Here is a 23,096-nt window from a genome sequence, read left to right on the forward strand (position 1 = left end):
ATGTTTTTTGTAATAGAATCAATGCAAACGTATGAATGATTTTGATACGAGTAAAATTATAGCTACGATTGGTATTGCAGTTTCGAGTATTTGTCGATACTAACATTCGATACCAGCCAGACTTATACAAGCTTTTTTTTTTTTTTTTAGAATGAAATGTTTGAAGAAACTTGATCAATTGATATTATTACAACAAACAACAATTGTCGGCAAAAGTAGGTGTGAGAAAATAATCATTTGAGTTACATAAATTGAACTTCAAACATGACAATAATCTTTTTTTTATTAGGATATCAGACAGATATCTGATATCGATTTTGGATCAGGACATCCCTATAACAATAGTTGGTCAACATATAAGTCGATGAATTCATACAAAATGGCAACTGGCTAGAAAATAGCTCATTTCCTGTTCATCTGGAGGTCTGGCTCCTTCGACTTTTACGTGTGTCTTGTTATAATAGACACGTTTCCTCCATTTTTGTCAATCTTCCTGACAGCAAATGCCACGTAATGCCAAGTAAAGAGTATATTTACGTTGAAAAAGGCCATTCAGAAATGTCCTGAATGTCTTGAAGGAAAAATTTTTTTGAGAGACTGCATTTCTTTGCACAATGCATTTTTAAGGTCAAGCCATCAATTCATTTTTTTTGCCATTTATCGACTCCCCCAGTTCGACACTAAGACATTCCCTTTTTCCTCCGTGAGTTCACCCTAGGTCTGGCCTGAGACCTCCTCTCGGTTGGACATCGCTGGATAGCATCTCACCGACGAGACAACTTATCTGTAAGAATTTGAGCTTTGGAACTGGAGGCTAACAGTTTAAGTTTTGCAGTCACGGTCTTGGCTCAAGTCTTCTCTCTTCCAGCTGTTTAAATGTATCTACAAAATGAATATTAAACCAGCAAAAAGGAAATAGTCAGAATAATATCTTTTCTGAATATCTTCAGTTGTTGTTTGAAACTGCTTTGTCTCTCAACTCAGATCCATCCTCACTATGAGTTTGCAGGTGACCCAGAGCAGACAGAGGTGTCGCTATATATATTTTAGGAGACGAGGACACTCGGGATTAAGCAACCTGTCACAACAGTCTTGCGGAAGAGCACGGTGTGCTGCTCAGTATCACCGAGTTATAACGACGAGGCTGCGGGCGATGTTCTGCTAAAGCCAACAGTTACATAACACACACAGACAGACAGACACACACACACACACGCACACAGTCAATTCTATTTAAAATTTCTCATCCTAATACAAATCCAATCCATACAGTAGATGTAATAGCAGGCCTGACCTCAAAATCTAAATGCATTACAATGTTTTATGAAAAAGACTTGTTTAATATTGCAGAGACTGAGCTAATTATAATTTTAGCTTGCAGCTGTCTTATTCACAAATTAGCATATGCAATGAGCAAGTAGTGCACCGAGCTTTCGTTCCTTTATGCTGTGAGTGTCCTAAGATGTATTTAGTTGGTTAATATTTAGTTAGTTGAAAAAATACAAAAGGTATTCAAGCAAAACACATGAATTTAACTACTGTCATTTCTGGACTATAAACCGCACCCGAATATAAACCGCACCAGTTCAAATTTGGAGGTAATCCTGTTTTGTTCGTATATAAGCCGCACTGTACTATAAGCTGCAGGTGTTTCAATGTCTAGTTATTTATACGATATTGTCAAAATCATGAAAAATCCATAGATAAGCTGCACTGTGCAAAAATGTGCGTCTTATAGATCAGAAAATACGGTAGCTAGAAGGTAGGACTGCAACCAACCAATAAAAATATGCACTACTCAATTATTGGGACATTTAAAATCCAAAGTTAAAAGGGACCCACAAATTTGAACACACATGCAATTAAAGCAAAGCAATTATATTCCCTCTGTCTTATACAGTGACCAGACATCAGCAACATTTTTTTTTTTTTTTTGCTGACAAACAAAGTTAGACTGGCTTGTAGGTGTGTGAGCAAAACATGTCCCTGAATGTGACACAGTCATTCAATGTTGTCACACGTGTCACACTACTGAGAATTCCTGTGACGAGCTGTGATGGATTGGTCCGCCTCCTACTGAGTTGACCAAAAAAAAAAAACCTAACTGCCCAGTGGTATGAACCGGATGTTAAGATAAGTACACAGTGTACATATTTGCATTAGTCGTATCAAAAGTATTTATATTTAAACCACTGTGAGAGGTATTCCCTTAGTCTCTATTATCAGTGTCCTGGTTTTCAATGCAATTACTCAAACACCATGCTTATTTATAGACATTCTTAGATGTCAAGCGGGTGAAAATAATTCCCAAATACTATAAATACCCACAGAGATAGGTACACATGCATCTTTATTAGAAGCGTGACAAGACCTTTGGGCGCGGAGTGTGCTGCACGCACGTGATAGTTCAGAATGAGATGGCTAAACTCGGAAAAGGGCGACATGTCCTTTCCACACGCTAACTAACTCATACGCCCATAGACGCATTCGCACAAATGCTTGCACAGTATCGTTTAAGCGTGATTGTAAAGACTCAAGGCCTCTTTCTGTAGACTGTAAATCTAATGATGGATGCACGTGTAACAACACGCAGCACGGTAAACACAAAACATTTCGTTTAGATTTGAACATTTTCTATTTGGCTACATTCTGTTAAAATATTCACGGCAATGGATACCCTGGATTGTTAAGCACCTGAAGTTGTACATCAGGAAGGAATTCCACCTCCAAAGCCTCAATTAGTGACCTCAATTTCCAAATGTCAAAATGTTTCATTGGAGAACAATTGGCCAGCAACAAAAATATTTTCCAATTACATTGGCTATAAAGTGATTTACCCCCCCCCCCTCTCAAATCTTACTTGATTTAAAAAAATACAACCCCATTCAAGCATGTACATGATGTGAATATAAACTCATTCTAAAAACACTTGTTTGCGTAGCTGCTTTAGCTTAACAATGCATTAATTGTCACTTCCTCTAAATGCCCAAAAAAACATCCATGCTTGGAAATATAATTAGTGCATGCGTTTAAACGGGATGCGTTCAGTCCAGGTAACGCTCCTTTTAAAGTATTCTTTACAGTTAATATAACGGCGAGGGGGGGGAGACCCTTGGGTGCACACTTGAGAACAACAACAACAGAGAGAGGAAACATCTGCGGAGCGGCTCATTGCGCACATTGGAATGTACGCATATAAAACATGACTCACTGATGTTTATTTTGCAGTTACTGGGTCTAATGTTTTGACATTTTCACGTCGCTAAATAAGGTATCCCACAAGGCAGTGCGAAATATAACCTCAATAGTGAAATGAAGGTCAAAATAAAATCACATAAAGCTTCTTAGTTCGGTGGTTGTCAAGTTTCATAAGTACCACGTCATAAAATCCAGTTCACACATGAACCTATTGAGGACAAGCGTCATAGAAAATGGATGGACAATACTGTGAGGACAGTAGAGTCACCATCACGTGTCCTGCCTGGTCAGACGCCTGAGCCTGGCCGGCACACGTGCTTCACGACTGTTCATTTCAGCCATCATTTTTTTTCATCATCTAGATGAATGTCATGTAAGATGTAGGTCACTACAAACACTAAAGGCCTTTCATTAGATGCTGCTTTCACTGTTTTCCATCTAAGCTACAAATAGGCAGATGGATTTCTACACTGTGGTTTTTTTCCGGTCTTATTTGGGACCCTTGATGAAACCGAATGAGATACTTTTAGCTCTGAAAAGACATCTCATATAATCGTGCTGAAAGTCAACGTCATTTACACCTTTTGATGAAATCCGGATATTAGTTCAACTTTTTGAGTATTCATAGTGGTAATAAAAACATCCGTGTAACAGAAAAAATAGTGGTATACATATTTTGTCGTGAAAGCTCAGTAAAATAGAAAAAACAACAACCAGATAAACACTACAAAGCCAGCTAGCTATGTCTCATGTGAAAAGACTTTCCTCTCCAGGCACACACATTTATCTCTCTCTGTACAGCTGCAGGCGAGTCCCTGAGGAGTACATGACAACTTTTAATAGACAACTTTAAAAAAAAAAAATTTAAAAATTGCATCCCAGATAAAGGGGGAAATCAAGACAAAAATGTTTTTTATTTTTTATTTTTTATTTTTTTAAATTATATTCCACGTGGCCCAACATGGTGTTCTGATTAATTCATGATATAAGGACTGAATGGAATAATTCACCCATATATATGAACAGCAAATCTAGTGGGGCCCCGCCCCGCAATATTGTACGTCAAAACTCAAAGCAGAAAACGAGACTTATTTTGGTTTTGCATAAGTGGCTGATGACAAAAGTGAGTATGCATTCAACACCTCAACCCAAACGTGCACTAAATCATTGCTAATAACTTCTAAGTACTCCACTTTTGCAATTTTGCATCCTCGTTTGTGACCTAAATAACCCCTTGCCCATTCAGTGACTGAGAATCACGTGAGCTGTGAGTCACCCCCCCCCCCCCCCCCCCCACCTCCAAGTGTCACAAATTGTGACTGAAGAAAACCTCTTTGTAAAAGTGAAAAACTTTTCAACCTTCACATGAGTTTGCATTGTGGCCAAAGTTTTGTCTGTTGAAGCACAGATAAATGGCAAATCAATGAAATAGAAAACTAAACTAGAAAACTAATCAAATCTCTGCAAAAGAGATCCATTAACTTTTCTATTTCTCACATCTTTTTCAGCTTTCTAAGCTTACAAACGTTTCATCCAGCATCGCTTTATCACTCTTAAGCTCTGACTCTGGAGCAGGAAATAGACACCCAAGTCCCATAAGGGACTACCAGACCACCTGACTGTGATAACGACAGTAAGTAAGAACTCAAGATGAAGGTGATTCTAAGATGGTCATTTTTAATTTGCATAATTGAGATGATGAAACTCAGCAAGGACTGAATAAAGAAGAGAGCAGAAGTGTTTTTTTTTCCTCAAATATGTATCGTCTTTAATGACATACCTCGGGGCTTGGGGGCCAATAACGACTTTAACTTGAACGCTACCTTTAATTGCACGACTTTGCACAAACTGAGAAACTATTTCTACAAAACTTTGTAGAGGGTGGACGGGCAATAATTTGTAAGGCTTTCATACAGGCCCACTTCTATGAGTAAAACGAAGCTTCAAATGTGCTTCATGAACCAGTTATTGTATTTTTTTTTCTCTAACTTCTATCACAGTGAATCTCTCTCTGATTTCAAATAAACAGCTCCAGATGCTTTGAAATGAATTGCTTATTACACAACATGTATATCATTTTCACTTTGATTATGCTGCCCCATTTCCGAATGGCTTTCTTGGGACTTTTCATTCTTTTCTCATTGGGAGATATTTGGAAAGCATGTGAGAAAAAGACTGTTGACATGCAAAATCTACTGTTTTGTATTCAAGTCTGACCCCAACCAATAAGGTGACATAATCTCAAAGCTGTTTTATTGGCTCCTCGCACTGAGTCGTGTAACATGGCATGCTCAGGAGAAATTTCACAGCTCTCCTCTTGTACAAAACATCTTCTGATGTGGTGCGGGACATCCATTCATTCGCACAGATCAGAGTAAACAGACTCGTCTGATGATGTCACTTTTAGAACAAGGTGTACAACTCTGCCTTATCTTGTATGGCCCGTTCTCTAATAAGTCTTCACTAAATCTACCCTTCACCTTTTTGTACTGTGCTGAATCTGATGTTAGTGAAGAAAAGGAGTTGACTTTTTTGTATGACCTTTGCTACATTAGCCTTTATATTAACATAATACACGTATTACAGTGTTTTTACTCCGAGTATCTTGTGAGTGTTTAATTGTAGTATCACAACTAATTTGGGCTTATGCAACCCGAATCCTATGCTTTTGTCTGACTTCAAAATGTTTCTTTCAATGTGAATGAGCTGATTAGAAACACTGCTTATGTAATTTTGGCTGCTCAAAGCTGCAGGTACTCACTTGTAACTTTGTTTTTGTTGCGAAAACAAGTTTGCAGCTTAGACAAACAGCTACCGAATATTTTGCAAAGTACTTGTATTTGTTACTCGGTTATTTGGATTTTGAATAAATTGACTAAACTTTTTGAAATTCAGTGAATGTTTATGCTTTTTACGGAGAACATATCTGACCTCAGTGCATTCTTCATCACTTCAAACACAAATGCCTTTCTGCCTATCGCATTTCTCTCATGACACAATTCCTTTTGTGGGCCTTTTTTTGTAGGCTACTGGGATTGAGGAAAAATGGCTACAAATGGTATTCCTGCAAAAAAAAAAAAAAAACATGTCCAAAACAGGTTTCATTATGGTCTATCACTACTGACTCTGTGGATGTCAACTTTCTTCTTTCAATAAATAGCAGGCCATCCCATCCCACAAAACTGTTTGCATCATTGGCTGGTCAAGTCAAGTCCATTTATACAGCATGAGCTGACCGGACCTGACCTGTACCAACATCCTGCAAAGTAAGACCACCTCACCAGTGACTTCACATTTAGTAATTTTACTTAACTGAAGTGCAAGTTGTTGCTTTGGTAGGCTCCTTGTAGACTCAACAAGTGTTCACATGCTTAAAGTGCTACTAATGTATTACATAAACATAAGCACTCCAACAATAAGATTTGCTTTACTGTTTTAATGTAACAGCTTCTTTATGACTCAACTGTTTATACAGGACTTAAAAAAAAAAAATGAAATTGACAAGAATGTTCACATTTGTGTCAGTCACAAATGCTTGAAATGTGATACCATTTGAGGCTTTGCACTATTTTGCAGAGTCTATTGGAAAAGATATCTAGTGTATTCCTGTGGGTGTTGTTCTTTATCTCAACTTGGCTGCAGTCCAAGACCTTGGGAAACAATTCCCCTCGCAGCCACAGTTCATAAGGGTAGTAAAGAAAACACCTCAAGTCATTCTTCTTCGTCAAATGCTCTTCCTAGCACTAAATCGCCTTGGGTTTGTTTTTCTGTACGCTCATTGTTTTCTGTGCGTCAGGTTATTTTTAAGCATTGGGGCTAAATTTATCCTCCTAATCTTATTTTTCTAAACCAGGCAAGAGAGTGATAAATACATTAGTCGTACACATCTCCTCCTGGGAGCACAGCACTGTTGAAATAGAACAATAAAACGGAGAAAACAAAAATGTTCCTTACATGCTATTGTTTTATTTTCATTACATTTAAATGTGTTTGTAATTAGACGACTTGAATGGCTACTAATATAAGAAATGAGCACCATTATATTTCATACAAGATAAAAACAAAAAGGGTTTAAATTTGACTTTGACAAATTATTTCTCTGTTTATTATATTTGGGTACTTTTCAGGGGTTATATTTCTAATTGTAGGCTGAACATGTTTGGGACAACCTGGAGTCAGTAAATTGGGAAAACCTGGAGTTAATAAAATAATTTAAAAAGTACACGTTTGAACTTTCAACAGCATCAAATAAACACAGCACAGGAATGAAACGGTCTATTTATAACATTTGGAAAGAATTAGAACATGTTATGCAACAGCCTAATGAGGCTTTATTTAGGACTTCGCAGAGTGTAGCTAATGTCTTTGTGTGTGTGTGTGTGTGTGTGTGTGTGTATGTGTGTGTGTGTGTGTGTGTGTGTGTGTGTGTGTGTGTACCTCCATTGATTAATATTGTTACATGTGCAGTGAAACCACAAAAGAGGTCGTGCCAGGGCAAATTAAAATGTACAGATTCTTACAAATATTCCATGCAATTGTTGCTATAGTGTTTCATTGGTAACAAAGAGGAAATTTAGTAAAACAAATTTCAGCGGAAGAGGAATCCAGACAAGACCGAGCAGGAGGCCAAAATAGTTTTCCATTGTTCCCTCACTGTCATATTACCAACAAGCAGCGGTTTAATCAAATAACAGGTCAGGGCGTTGCTGTCCCTTCAACAATGAGGTCAGGCTGAACTCATAAAAATATGACATCGACTCATAAGCCATTTATGCTTAGACTCAAGACTATTGATCCCAACGATCTTAAATTCAATCTGGCTCTCCTCAATGGTTTTCAACCAAAGCCTGGTGAGCAAACATTGATTTGAAAGTGCACTCAATAGGCATAAGCAAAAAAAATCTAGTATTGTGAATTTATGAAAGCAAAGGACACATCAATTTGTTAGGTGCTCGAACGGCAGTTCACAGTTTCATGATTGTACAGTCCTGATTTTAATCACAAGAATAATATTGACCATTGCATTAGCAGTGCCATCACTCAATGAGGATTGTACAGCGATGACTCCCCCGACCTCACCTTCTAAATCTCTTGCCTCTAAATTCCTTTTCAATATGGGTGCAGCGCGTGTGTTTCATGCAAAGTGGAGTGTCTCAGTAAGAAATGAAGATGACATGTAACATTTTGAAGTTAAAAATCAAGTCAAGCTTAAGACATGCTTTTCTCTTTGTGCTTGCAGTCAATCACATGAAGAAAAAAAAAGTCACTACACACCACAAAACATTTTTTCTTTTTATCTTAAGACCAAACATCTTTTGTTGAACATGTCACGTCATCATTCTATCTTAAAAAGCACTCACTTCTAAGAATTGCCTTTTCAGTGCAATCTTGCAGCTCACGTGCTGGGAAACTAGGCAAAGAAAATTGCTTGAAAATATACTGACCCATTTTTAAACTACTTATTTCTTGACCCTCAAGAGAGGAAATACGGAAACATTACAAATGGAGGGAGGCTTGATTTTCTTGGGCTTTTCAGATGACGCTTATGTATATAAAGCCTGTGTTATTGAAGGTATTTCTTTCTTTTCTGATTTCTCCTCTCTGCATGACGTGCTACTTGTTCATAAGCACAAAGTTCAAATGCATTTTCTATCATATATTTTTGAAAAACCCCTGTAAAGTGAATTTGGAGATTTGTTTCGAAATACATTAAACATATTTCAAGACCAATCCATTAGCAAGGCTGTAGCTAGGTAGCTATATCTTCATGCCAAAAAACACTTTAGAGTGCCTCGTTGTCAGAATTGAATGTGCGAACGTCACGCAATGAATGACAGATGAGCGAGGAGGGGATTCAGTGGATATGGCCAAATTGGAAGATAGACTTCATTTTCAGATTTGATTTTGGATTTTCACACACTCACATATTCCATTGTAATTTTCAGATAACTATCCTATATTTAGAACTGTCCACTTCAAGTGACCAAAATAAAAAATGTGTATGTAGTAAATAATAGTTGTTGACATGAGTTCTACAAAAACGAACATGACACTGATGTTTTTTGTTTTTCTATGAGAGTTCTCACATCTCTTGGGGACAAAGGGCTCTTTGAGCAACTGTGAAACATATGGCTAGGTCCAGAGAAAGTATTGGGACATAAACACAGTAGATTTCAAATTAAACAATCAAACTATGATCCAAGGATAGAATTTGGCTTTGCGCATTCAATAATTTTTTTAGGCAGCAGACTTGTGGAACACGGAATGAGTCAGACAGAACCTGATAAGGTGATTCATTGCAGCAGTGCCCTTTGGAAATGCATTCATTGTTCATCTGCTCTGAAAAAGGATGTGCCCCATACACCTTTCCACAAAGTGGTAATGTCATGAGGAGACACAGCGAGAGAGAGAGAGCGAGAGAGAGAGCGAGAGAGAGAGAGAGAGAGAGAGAGAGAGAGAGAGAGAGAGAGAGAGAGAGAGAGAGAGAGAGAGAGAGAGAGAGAGAGAGAGAGAGAGAGAGAGAGAGAGAGAGAGACAACCAAGAAAGTGAATGTAGGTCATCAATTTAGAAATGTATGCCAGTGTGATAAAATACAATATAACACAATACAACTTTATCAATGTATCACATTGAGCTGTAACAAAATACTTTACGTATAATAACGGGACAACCCCAAAGATAGTGAAATTAGTAAATAAAACTACACATTTCTACATAATAATATCAAAATAAAAAGAGTCAGTCGAAAGCCAAAGAACAAAAATAGCTCTTTAAATAAGTTAGGAAATTAAACAGAGAGGAGGCTTGTCTAACATTTAACGGGAGGTCATTCCGGACTGACAACAGAAAAGGCTCAATCCCCTCTGAGGCCTTCCATCAATTTTCTATGGTGCTTAGAATGTTCTAGTCACACTATTATTCAATAAAAAAGTCCTTGGAAGATACTAACATTGAAGTAGCTGGTGGAAGCTGACTCAAGGTATTAGTTCTATGCCGCGTGCATGTCAGATTGAATTCATATTAAAGATACACACGCACATTCTCTGAAGCTTTTCAGGGGACCCACGGGGACCTGGTGTTCACCTTTAAATGTGAGCACGGTTAGACAACAGATTGAAGCTCCCACAGAATTCTGCGACCCAACTATTCAATAGTGCCAGACAATTTAAACTCAAGTTGGAAGAGAAATGGAGTGGGCGGGTGATGATTTATCACGCTACCACCGCTTCGGAATTGAAACACATCCTCACCCTGTTTGAGATGTAATCAGGTGTCTGGAGCGGTACAAAAAAAAAATTGGCCGTGGCATTTCTGCTGAGACCGGCCCATGCATGCAATATAACGGCGATGTATGGTTGAAATGATCAAGTCATCAGGATTCTCTATAGAAGCTTGATAACAATTCTGATCATTTCTCTCTCTCCATTATTCATGCACTGAATTGAGCACAAAGGGCTAATATCAACGAGTATCAAACTTCCCGTTGTCTGCATAATCAGGCTGAGGACAGCATGTGCACCATCGCTGTGACTATTTGACTTGTGTACCTCAAGTGCTAATGATTCATTAGTAGAACTCTAGCAGAAACACAGTGTGGAAACCAGCCATCTGGGCCAAGGAATGAGGACACACACACACACACGACACACACTAACACTACACCCCCCCCCCCCCGACATACACACACGCACACAACTGTGCACATGTGCACACGAGGTGGTAGCTGAAAATAGAAACAGGGTGTGTTGAGTAATGCCCGCAATCTGTGATGGGATGCCTGTTTTGTATCATGCAGATAAACCCAAAACAAATACACAAATATTCTTAGGCTGTGTCTATAATTGCATATTAAATTATTTATTCTTGTCATTAAGATAGTATCGGTAATCAATTTGTCACAATATTTATGGGAAAATTGAAACGATGGCATATTGGCGGATAGGGTTGCGCAATAGTTTCTCAAAAATAAAAAATGATCCAAAAAAAATCTGATATTGTATCACAAGACACAAATTGTGAAGCACAGCTAATTCTGATGATATCTTTTCTCTGCGGAAAAATCTTGCAATAAAGTGTAGATCTTTTTCCTATGACCGACTTATTGCGTATTGATACGCAATGGCCCAAATATTGTAGTCTGGAGCGGCAAAATTAGGTCAACTTGTAATCATTGAAGGTAAAGTCAGGTCTTGCTTCGATTGGCCATTTGCAGAGCAGTGGGAATAATTTCATTTCAATTCATGCCCAACTCCAACACACACACTAATGTTTAATCTGTCTGACCTGGTGAATCCTACGCAGAAGATCCTGGACTAGTGACATCAGCACATCCTGTTTGAAAGCATTTAACCCTTCATAATAGATGCTTTGACGCAGCAATGGGTGGCTCTTAATCACCACAGGAGATACTGTGCAGCTGCCCTGTTGCATGGACTGTAGCACACTGACCCAGTTCTGCTACATTTGACCTCACACAACGATAAACGTAATGAACGGATATAATTGGAATGTAATGTCTTACAAGCCATTCTCTCTTCTTTCCTGAATGACTTGCTCAAATTACAAGCAATGTATGGAGTGAGTCAGAAGACAAATCTGGGTGGTTCTCAGAAAGCATGGTACAAATTAAATCAAATTACAAGCAACATATGGAGTGAGTAAGAATACAAATCTGGGTGGTTCTCAGAAATCATGGAACAATAAGAAACAAAATGTGGGCCTGAAATCAAATATGTTCGAAACCAGATCAAAATGATATACTATGCTTTCAATAAAAAAAAAAGTTCTTTGAGTGTGCTCGGAATAAATAAAGATCATCTATTAGTATATCATAATCATATGATTATTATAGGACTCTTTGGTAGCGACTGCAAGTTGTAGTTTGCTCACCCCTGGTTTCACTCACGTTTAAAGTTTGTCAGCCACTGACAACATAGTAATGTCACGGTGTCATTTGATATCAAACAAACACATAACTCAGATTTTATCGATAGCTCATGATGTTGGGTGAAATCAAAATTGTCAGGCGTAATTCAGTTTTATTTTAGTTGCTGTACTTCCATAATGCAATCAAGAAACTTAATCAACTGGCATAACATAAATGCTTAGTAGGAACCAGCAGACAAGAGTAATTCATCAAAGGTATAAATGTAAATTCTCCCCGTGGGTTCTGAAGTAGGGCAATTTAGAGATCTAATTCCAGCGAGATGGAATGATACATTATGTGGGTCAGTTTCCCTGGTCAGTGCTCACAGTTTGCATCTTCCACAAAGGCATTGTGAATTCACATTTTGTCAATAAAAGTCGGTATTATGTCTAGAGACAGTCGAATCCAATTCCTGTCTTCTTTGTGTTGGGAAACAGGTTTCCTGTGGTTTGGACATTACTATCAAGGTCATCTATTTTACTCGACTGGATGATTCATCCTTTCATTATGTGTGCCTTAAAGCAAAGCTTGGGCAGGTTCCTCTTATTCAAGATGGAGTAAACACAGCTTCGGAAATACAAAGGGGAGATTGACATCCATCCCATATTTATTAGCATGATACAATCAGTATTTGTTGTTTTAGTATCGTAAATGGCGACGAGACTGACGTTATCCTTTCTTGATCTCACACAAAAGAAGCGACGGACATGGAAGATTATTGAAAGATTTCACAAAAGTAGCTGCGATGGGACTCCCTACTGAGTCCTAAAGAATAAACTGTCATTGATCCAGCTATTCAGTACAACAGAAAAAAGGACTATAAAATGTTATTTTGAAAGCTGACTGACCAGCCAAGAGACATACTGTCAAAACTGTGCAATGAAAATAATCAGATATAACCGGGGGGGGGAAAAAAAAATACAATTTCCTGTCATTGTCCCTCAAGGAGCTCAAGTTTATAGATCATTCTAAATATCAGCACCCTGACAATCCAAGATCCTGGCTGTTATTTTTCTGAGGGAGTGACAGAAATAGGTCAACTCTTGTATGTATGTCACACTGACATACATAGTTTTGTACGAAGGTTTTGAAATACATTTGAACGACAAGCGCGCCACGATACAATCTGGTGAAACCATAGTGGTCAATTCCAGGTCCATAAACCCTGCCAGAGTTTGCCTTTAGCCAAAGTTGAGTTTAATTAAACAGACGGTAAACGAGGTAACTCTCTGAGATCGATTACCGGGCTGGTTAATTAGAAGTACGTATGGCTAAAGGCAAATTGTGGTAGGATTTTTACTTTCTGGACCTGGATTTGACACCTCTGGCTGAAACTATAGTGATATGATCTTTACTAATAGTTTCATCAGGCACTTCAGTTGCCCCCCCACTTTCACAAGATATAGAATCATTGACAGAGTATCTGAAACTCTTTTGAAACTGCATAAAAGGGCCACCATCTTTTTTTACTTACCCCAAAGATGAAGTGAACCGATGCTTTAATAAAAAAAAAAAGCAAAAGTTAGCATGACATTACAATAAAGTGCAATCAAGAGTTCACATTTGAGCCTCTTAGAAAATAACAATAATATAGATCAGCTTTGGGGGTAAATCATGTGAAATGTATTAATCTGAATACTTTCTTTTCACAAATGTAAGATTTAATGCTGAACCTTCACCAGCCACCACATCACTTACACGTGATGAATATCAAGTGCTGACATTCATTTTAATCTGAGAGTCTGCTCCAAAGTGGGTCAGTGGTTTTATTTGGGTCACAGTTAATATTGGTCAGTAAAAGAATGGCAGAAGCTGACAAAAAAACTACTGAATAGGAGGAAAACAGAACAATAACAGGTTTGCATGATTAGTCTACAGACACTGCGGTGCAAGTTATCGCAAAAATGAAAAAGGTCTTAGCAGCCCGTCGACCAGCAAAGGGCAAAGAGTCTGATACGACAAATCCACTGATGATTTGGAAGGGGGAGAAGTCTTCAATAATATTAAACAATACTGCATTTTTAGTATCTGTATTTAATCATCTGGTATGGAGGTGTTACAATTTCCATGATAGATATAGATGGGTCCATCACACTGATAATACAACTGAAAGACATCTCTGTAGCCATGGTCCCTCCACCAGGTACACAGTTGCCGGTTCCAACCACAGGCCAGGCTGTAAAACAGTTCTGGGTGCTCCATGCTGATCACAGTGAAGAAGTCTTGGTCCCCAAGGTGGCCCTTGATGCTGTATTTTTCAGCTAGCTTGGTCACGTTTCGCTTATCCAGTAGTTGGTTGTAGAGAGCGGAGGCTCTCATCGCAGCCAAGTCCAGTAACATCACGCCACTGTTAAAACCGGGGTGACCTTCGGGCGGGGGGTCACCCACTCTGGTTTGAGGGTTTTCCTTGCGGTATTGCCAGAATGTGTGTCTGTGTGGGAAGAGGAGAAGTCTGTATGCGGGGTAATTCAATAAAAATACTAGAAACTGCATATATTTGTTTTGTCAACGTGGCAATAAAGAAGGTTAGAAAAGAACGATGACGCATTTGTCAATAAAGTTACATGATTCAACGATTTTACAATGAGCTATTTATTTTAAGAATTCATTTGTTCAACTGGATTCATGAAAGTGAGCAGCAATTCTCTTCGTATGCCATCTGCTGAACAAACAGCCCAGTGGGCAAATAACAGGAAGCTCGCAGGTCCAAGAGTGCCATGCCAGCACAGCAGCATTCGCTGCCAAAATACCACCACTGACGCTGGTAAAAGGAACAAACACACACACACACACGCACACAGCCTCATTGAATAACCATCGGTATGCCTGGTTGACCTGTGGGTTTTCAAAATATTATTTTATTCCAAAGGCAAGTTTTATTCAATGGAATTGAAAAGTCATAGGGTAGATGTTACCTCATATTTAATGGTGACTGATGTGTTCCAAATTATTAGGCAAAGGATGTTTTTCTTTGATTTTTATAGTCTATAGCACTGAGCATAATATTCAAATCATCAAGTGTTTGACAATAATTTTTGAAACAAATTTCACCATTTGCCCAATTTGTAGGGTTATATTTTGATTTCTGCCAAAAACATCGAACAAGTTGCATTTGAACATTTGACCTCTTACTTGAAAACAAGACTTGCTTGTGAGATTCTAGACAAGAGGTTGTATTTTGTTTTCTGCCAAAAACATCTACCAAGTCAAGTTGCATTTTAACATTTGACCTCTTATTTGAAAACTAGATTTACAATCCAAAACTTGTGAGTTTCTGGACAGCTTTTGCTTGTATTTCTTTCCAGTGTGTCAGAAAAGCCTTCCAGAGCTGTTGTTTGAATGTGACGTGCATCCCGACCTCAGAGCTCTTAGTTGGCTTGATCATTAGGGCAGGGTGGGGGGCACACACAAGTTTCTCTCTTTTATGCCCATGGCGACAGACGATGAAGAGAAACTTCTTACAGAATACCCTGTTTCATGAACTTACTGCAGAATAAAGCATGCCAAACCTATCGGGAGTTGAATCATAATGTGTTATGTATATGGACTCAAGTGGGAAAATGATTTTGTCTGAGTCACGACTTGATGCTATTAATGACCGACATCCAGCAGCTGTAGCTTGTCCGCTGTTTAAATCCCTGCAGAATCGTGTTAAGATGTGGACGTGCCCTGCGACACATTCACAGCGGGCTCAGTCAGTAAACAATAATACAACTTTCTTTCATCCGTGATCTTAACCCCGGATGAAATTGGTCAAATAGTCATGAGAGTAAACTTTAAACAGAATAGTTACGATTGGAACAACTTTGTGTATTTTCTACCATGTCAACTTGACATAGTTTCCTGTTTTTGAACGTAGGGATGGAAATCACAAGATGCATTTTAAAAATCGGATTCATCAAAATAATATTCGATCATTGAAATAACTATTAGTTGCAGCTCTAAATGGAGCTGTAGTGTGAAGACATAAAGCTTTTTTTTTCCCCCCCGAATCTAAATTGAACAGAATTTCAGGATGTGGACTGAATAGCGAGAGGAAGCATTGTCCTGAAAATGCTCTTTCCATTAGCACTCAATAGGAGTGGGAGCTCGCATCGCAGTTCATAACGATGAAAGGACGCACACTATGGTCTGCCAGTACATACGTAATGGTCATGTTGGTTATAAAAAATAATATGAAGACAAATTTCTTATCCAAAACACGATGATTATGCAAGTTCCTTAATGGACCAAATTTGTTTGAATAACAATGCAAAAGTACTGTATAAATTCAAGAATAACTTCCGACTATCAACATTGTGCATTGGTTATTAATGCATATTAGTAATCATTTTTCTTACGATTAAGCCAATTTGGTAATCATGGAATGTAATAATAGTAATTGAATTTCGAGAAATTGCACAGCCGCGATGTAAATTCTTTATGAAGTGTCATTATGTAACGCATTTTGTATGATATTGCTCACGCAATGGCAGACAGACAAGTAATATCCTCCGTGACGTAGGCCACGTACTTTTGCGGACACTTCAATTTCCTTCAGAAACTTAACTTCCAGGAATAGGGTTGTCCTTACCAGACTCAGATATCAAACATAGGCCATAAAGGTACTGACACAGTATTTATCCTTCAGACTGAAGTTAAATAATCTGTTGTGCTTTTAACGATCAACAAAACCCGGAGGGATGGATTTTGACTTGAGAAGTCATTCTGTTTATATGTAAAACTTTCTCTATTCATATTTTTTTTACAATACAGGGTGTGTTTGCTTCAAGCTGAGTTGAAATTGAAAAAAAAAAAAAAAAAAACGAAGATTTTAAGCTACGACTTTCATTTTGTTAAAGAAAATATATTTTGTGTCATTGGCAGAACTACGATTTGTTCTTGAGGGGGGGGGGCACCTATCTCAGGGGTCGGAGAAATAGGATAGAGAATTTCATAGAAAGAAATGCAAACAAGCCAAACATATAAAACATACAAATAGATGATTTGACAAGCATGAAACAAATCCTCATCCATATGTGGCTGGGGATTGTCAAGTTAGAGAGCAGTGAGAAGATTGTTAATTTACTCCAGAAAGGGAACAGAAGGGACAGAGGACAGGCATGACAACAGAGGACATTATGGCAACAAAGCCTTTGCTGATTACAAGCGTCTCTCTGACAACTTCTCAGTAATCTCCCGAGAATAAAAGAGCAGACCAGCATCACGCCAGTAGCAGCTCAGGAAGAAATACAGTGGGCGTTCATGAGCAAACACATGAGGAACCGACTCTCCTTTGCCATCAGATACTTTCATTTGACAAATACCTAAAAAATAAAAACTATGAAAACAAAAAATGCAAATGTCAGTCCTACTGACTACTAACATCTTAGTTTTCAAATGGCTGAATATGCAAACTTTTCACATTACTTTATTATATATGGATAATCAGCACCATGTGTTTTCCGTTCACGGGTTCGTTCTAATAATAATTCAAATCTTGACAAACACCGCAGCCTCTTGAATGGCCGCAAGCTTGAAAATTATGTAAATGAGCTCCATAAAGCCAGTCGGGCTACAGAAAGCGATTGCCACATATTTCCAATTATGTTTCCTTGACAAAGCATCTCTTAAATGTACTATGTTGTATGACGTGCGATACCTGTACACTGGCTGCATTTCCCTGACGATGCCGAGTACGGCTCCTGGTGGGAAGCGGTCAAATTCCTGGAAGAGGTCCCTGATGTTGGTCCTGTACTTCAAATCGATGTCGAGTTGCACAATGCGTGTCAAATCTAAAAGAAGGAAAAAATAATCACAACGTGTACGACTTTTGAGCAGCTGTGCAAACACAAGCAAATCATTCAGGAAATAGGAGCCTATGTGGGGGAGTTAAAGATGTTACATAAAATAGTCATCAGAACAGTTAACCCAAGACCTCAAAGAGGAAATGCCGTAAAAATGTGCAAATAAATCAAAAGGTCAGGTGGGCATTAAAAATCCCTCAAGGTGGGGTGAACACGGTAGCTTGTTTGTGACTATAATGTATCCAGGATATTCAAATCTCATCTGGTCATTATTTCAATTTCCTATGTTTTTCTGGTTGGCATGGTAATGAAATGAGAAATAGTCCGTATTGGGGGCATGGAGATCCCATAATTATTGTGCAGGAGCTCAGAAGAATGCTTCCGGGACTCTGTGAAAATGTGGGAGAGAAGGCATCCATTTTCTGTAGATAATTCCAGGGGAGGCTTCTTCAATGGGGGACAACTTGTAGCATGCATCTTTACGCCTTTTCTGATACATTTCAAATGTGACTGGAAAAGAGCACGACAATCTGTTTTCTATGCTCTCCAAACAAGGAAGCTAGGTGCACATCACAATGCCATTGTGTACCATTTCAACAGAGAGGGGCTCTGACTAATGATGAGCTCTGTTGGCTTGTACTAACACAGCTTAACTCGTACGAGTGGGATAGGAAGCGGGTATTCAATCGGGACAAAACTACGATGACGTAGCTTTGATGTTGGATGCTGGACTTGGCACAACAGTGACAGGAGAATAAAAGCTGTATTTTTTTTCAGGAGTTTTTTTGTGGCACAAGTTGTACAAGGGAGAAAAATTTAGTCGGCCTGACGTCGTCGACATTGACGTCGTATCCTCGTCTGCCGTCAATCAGAATAACACGGCTTTTACAGTTATGACCTTGAGTCACGCGGCAAGGCGCTAAATTGCAATTCAGAAATTGAATGAATGGACTTTTTTTTGTTCAATTGATTGCATTTTTCAAAGTAATCATTTTGCTACCTTCAACGGATGATCAATTCTATTTTTATGGTGTACGTATTTGAGACCGCTACGGAACAAAACAGGATAAAACCGAATTACAAGTCTTTGCTATTCTTCTGTCGTAGTGCTCGCTGTGGCAACGTTGACGTTTTATTGGATGAATAATGTGATTAAAGAAGCACAGAGTGCGCTGAAGGCTCTGGTCGGAGGAGATAGCACTACGTAGAGACACCTAAATTGGCTGCAAAACAAAAGGCACACTGTTATCTAAGGACACTTTTTTTTTTTTCAGGAAGAATGTGGGTCAATCTCATTAGGCCCTAATATCCCCCCTGATGTGAGTACTTAAAGTCTATTCATTGAGGGTTGTTGTTTTCTGTTTTTGCCAACACAATTTTGCAGAAACACATCATGCGTAATCACATACATCAAAGACACTTTTCACATGAATTACATTTCTAATTTGAAGGTATTTTTTTTTTAATCTGATTTTCAAGAGGCTATAATCAAGCAGCAGTGCCCTTATTAAAGTGACAAAGCACCATCCAAAGACATAAGAGAGTGTTTAACAACATTATTTAAATTCTTACACGCCATCAAAATTCTGGTTTGGTCTTTTATATTACAAAACCTGTCATTTGAAGATCTTTTGTCTCTTCTATGCAACGGCAATTAAATACAGATGAAAGCTCGAAATTGCATGTAAATAATTGATCATCCTGTTTTCTGGGTGAAAGGTTGTCTGTTTCGATGTGTCTGGTGTAATTGACTGCCAACCAGTCCAAGGTCTCCAGCTACCTGTGATCCTAGACACGATAAGTGATATATATAAAAAAAATAAAAAATAAAAATAAAAATTGATGGAAAGGCTGACTGTGTTGTTTCCACGAGCTTCAGTCTGACTAACTGCTAATTGAATGATGGCGGGGACCAACTCACATGACTTGCATTTGGTCTAAAATATATTGATTGGTTCACAGATCAGACAAACATTTTAAGAAAGGATGTTTAACTACAATTTTACCTGCAAGGTGAGTGAAAAGACAAATGATCATCAACTGGAAAATACAGAATGATACTGTAACAAGTCCTTGCATGCTGATTTCTCCAGAGGGGATGCACGGAAAATGAAAACTGTTTCCTCGGAATCTAGTTATGAATGGTGACAAATTTCTGTTTTGTAAATCAAACTTATGCCAGCTAAAAACAAGCTTGATGAAATCTGGAAGCTGCATAATTTTCTCTGGCATAATGAGTGTCATCTGCAAGGGTCCCCGCAATGCTCTCATCTCGGTGTGGACATCAATTTTCCATTGTTAGTGTCACTTATCGATCCACGTGTTCTGTGTCTAAAGCGACAATAGATGCCCCAGAAGCAATATCTATTTTTATGAGTGCTAAATGACGCCTGAGGTTTTAGTTGTTTTTTTTTTTACACACATTTTACCCAAACAATCATTCCTTATTAGCAAGTCGACAAACATTTTGCAGTCAATGTCACTCATGCACATGTTGCGACTGGGTCTTCCACTTACCTTTGGGCAAGATGTGGTGCATGGCTACAGACAAGAAGAAGATGGCATCGCTGTAATAAGCCCAGGAGCCAGCACTGAAGTGCTTCTGCAAGGCTTCCACAATTGGGAACAGCTTGCGAGTAAGGGCTTCCACATCGTGGAACAACACCTAACACAATGAGAATGGTTTCAGAAGAAAAAACGACAAAGAATTGTTATTTCTTTGATCCAACGAATGCAATACTCACAGAGAACAATGAATAATGTCATTTATTTAATGTACTGTACTTAAAAGTTAAATGCAACAAATTTGTACATAGACAATGCACTGTATTTGAAAAGTAAACAATTTTGAGTAAATGAGTATTGGGTCGGTAGAAATAAGTAAACCAGCTTCATGCAAAGAAACTGCAATCTCCATTCTATGTCAATTTGCATGTTTTATCCATCCATCCATTTTCTGTACCGCTTGTCCCCACAACTAGAACTTGCGGACCACTTGTGGTACTCACACTACACTTTAAAAACCTCTAAGCTAAAGGAAGGAGATGGTCAGCAAATGCAGTCATCTGGGGTATATGGGGCTCTATCTGGTACTCAAAAGTGGCACCAAGTATTCAAATAAAATTTCCCCTTTCTAATAACTCCTGCATTGTGGATGTTTTCAAATTGTTTGCATCTAATCCTGAATGGATTTGAGAGATGTACTTTTGTTTCAAAGTGGAAAATTGCGTGTGCTGTTTTGCAGGTAGACACACACAAAGGAAAACAGGACATGCAAGAGGCAGTGTCCTTGTTTTTTTTCCGCCTTGCAACACAAGAGGTGTGCATCCATCCCAGCAAGCGTACGATATTATCTAGCCAACACTGCCCTCTAGTGGGATATCAAAGTACAACGTCTGCTATCAACTCTAAGTGCTTGAAAATCTAAAAAAAAAAAAGTAGTTGGCCTTAACTATTGGGACAAAAAAATAAATATAATAGTTTCACACTCCAAATGAACAAAAGCACCTAAATATTATTATGTTGTATAAAAAATGTTAATGCAAAACTTGTCACTGTTACTGTGATGATGAGAAAATAAAACGGTTTCTGGATGCTGTGCTTACCTCGAACTTGAATGTTGCATTGGTGAGAAATTCACGAAGCATCTTTTCTCCCAGTGCTTTACTGGCTGGATCACTAACAAAATGAAGCACCAACACTTCTCCTTCCAAGAACTGTGCATACTTGACCATAGACAACATGGCCACCCTGAACTTGTCCTGGAGGCTGCGGTTTTTGTCCACTTTAGTGAACATCATGAGAACATTGAAGTGTTGGTCCAAAGTTTTGTCGTCACTCTTTCTGGATGGAAAAGCATCACTCCCTGACGTTTCCTTTTCCCTGGATCTATCAAGTTGGGAGAACCTGGTATCCACGGTCAGGTCTGCGTTATTTCCATTGTTCTTGCGGCTAGCCTGAGACAGCTTGATTCTCTTGGTGGTACTGGAGAAGTTCTGATTCTCTGAGCCAAAGTAGTAGAACGTCACCACGGCCAGAACAGAGGCTAGGATCAGCAAAAACTGAAGGGATCTGAACATACTGACTCTGGCCATGAGCATGTATGCTCGTCTTAGGATGTGCATGTTTGCACACTCATGCCAGAAAAATGGAAAACTGTTTTTGTTGATCAAAGTTTTGGTTCATCAGCATTTTGCTTTGGTTCTGAAAAACAAACACGCACAATTAAATCTAATTGAGACAACACTGATAACAAATTCACACAGTCGTGTGCATATAAATGAAGGGATTCAAATGATACACATTTCTGAGAAATCACTTAAAAAAAACACTTATTCCATGCTACTTATCTTTAACAAAACTATATTTTAATCTATTGCGATAGGTGTAACAGAGTGGAAGGAGCTACGAGAAGCAAAAAGGGATTCGTGTAAGAAAGGGATTCGTATAAGAGGCTTTCAAGGTGACTTGTCTGTGCTGTTTAAGTAGTGTGATCTTACGCTATCAATTCGTTTTTTTTTTTCCTGCATTGCCAACCTCAAATAGGAAGCTGAAATTTGCAAGTGTCTTAATATGAATACGTGACACAGTGAACAAATTGTTAGATTGCAGTTGATCAATAAATAGGGCAAAGTGCAGATGGTATAAAGCCATGCAATTTTAACCATGGCATCAAAAACATGGAGTGACCTGTTGATAGATTGGCTTCCATTGAGCACCATCAATCATCACTATCAATTAGCCAATCAATTAATACCTTTATTAAACTAAGAAGCAACATTTACAGCAGCTTTATCAGTTCGAAAAGAAGAGTCAGCAAGCTATCGCGCTCCGTATGGTTGGAAAACTAAAGAAAATCTCAGGTGTAACATGTGCAATTATTGAGATATGTGTACCAAATGGACATACCTTGTTGCCAAAATAATAAGAATAAAGAAAAACAATCGGGTCCTGCAGGGCTACATTTCGATGGTACGGTATTTAGCAACGGCAGCAAGCTAGCAGAAGAGGTCTCATATGACCACGCCCACATAGCCTCATCTGCATTCCGTTTCATGTTGCATTGAAATATATTGGAAAAATAAACATTTGTTGATGATTCGAGAAAAAAAAAAGAACAAGCAGGGCGCTTCTTTAAATTTTAATCCATTTTAATGTCAAAATAAAAATACGTATTTTATTTGTA

General features: G+C 38.4%; 1 protein-coding gene across 1 annotated transcript; it reads right to left on the reverse strand.

Moving 5' to 3' along the window:
• Positions 1 to 13,877: 13,877 nt before the first annotated feature.
• Positions 13,878 to 22,949, reverse strand: xxylt1 (xyloside xylosyltransferase 1). Its single transcript, XM_085929065.1, has 5 exons — positions 22,820 to 22,949; positions 21,517 to 22,114; positions 20,429 to 20,576; positions 17,767 to 17,899; positions 13,878 to 14,556 (listed from the first exon to the last, which is right to left on the reverse strand). Exons 2-5 carry the CDS (start codon positions 22,033 to 22,035, stop codon positions 14,160 to 14,162), a joined length of 1,197 nt encoding a protein of 398 aa, XP_085785191.1. The 5' UTR covers positions 22,036 to 22,114; positions 22,820 to 22,949; the 3' UTR covers positions 13,878 to 14,159.
• Positions 22,950 to 23,096: the final 147 nt, after the last annotated feature.

The sequence above is a fragment of the Syngnathus leptorhynchus genome, chromosome 13, assembly GCF_054491065.1.
Source record: "Syngnathus leptorhynchus isolate UIUO chromosome 13, UIUO_Slep, whole genome shotgun sequence".
NCBI classification, from domain to species: Eukaryota; Metazoa; Chordata; class Actinopteri; order Syngnathiformes; family Syngnathidae; genus Syngnathus; species Syngnathus leptorhynchus.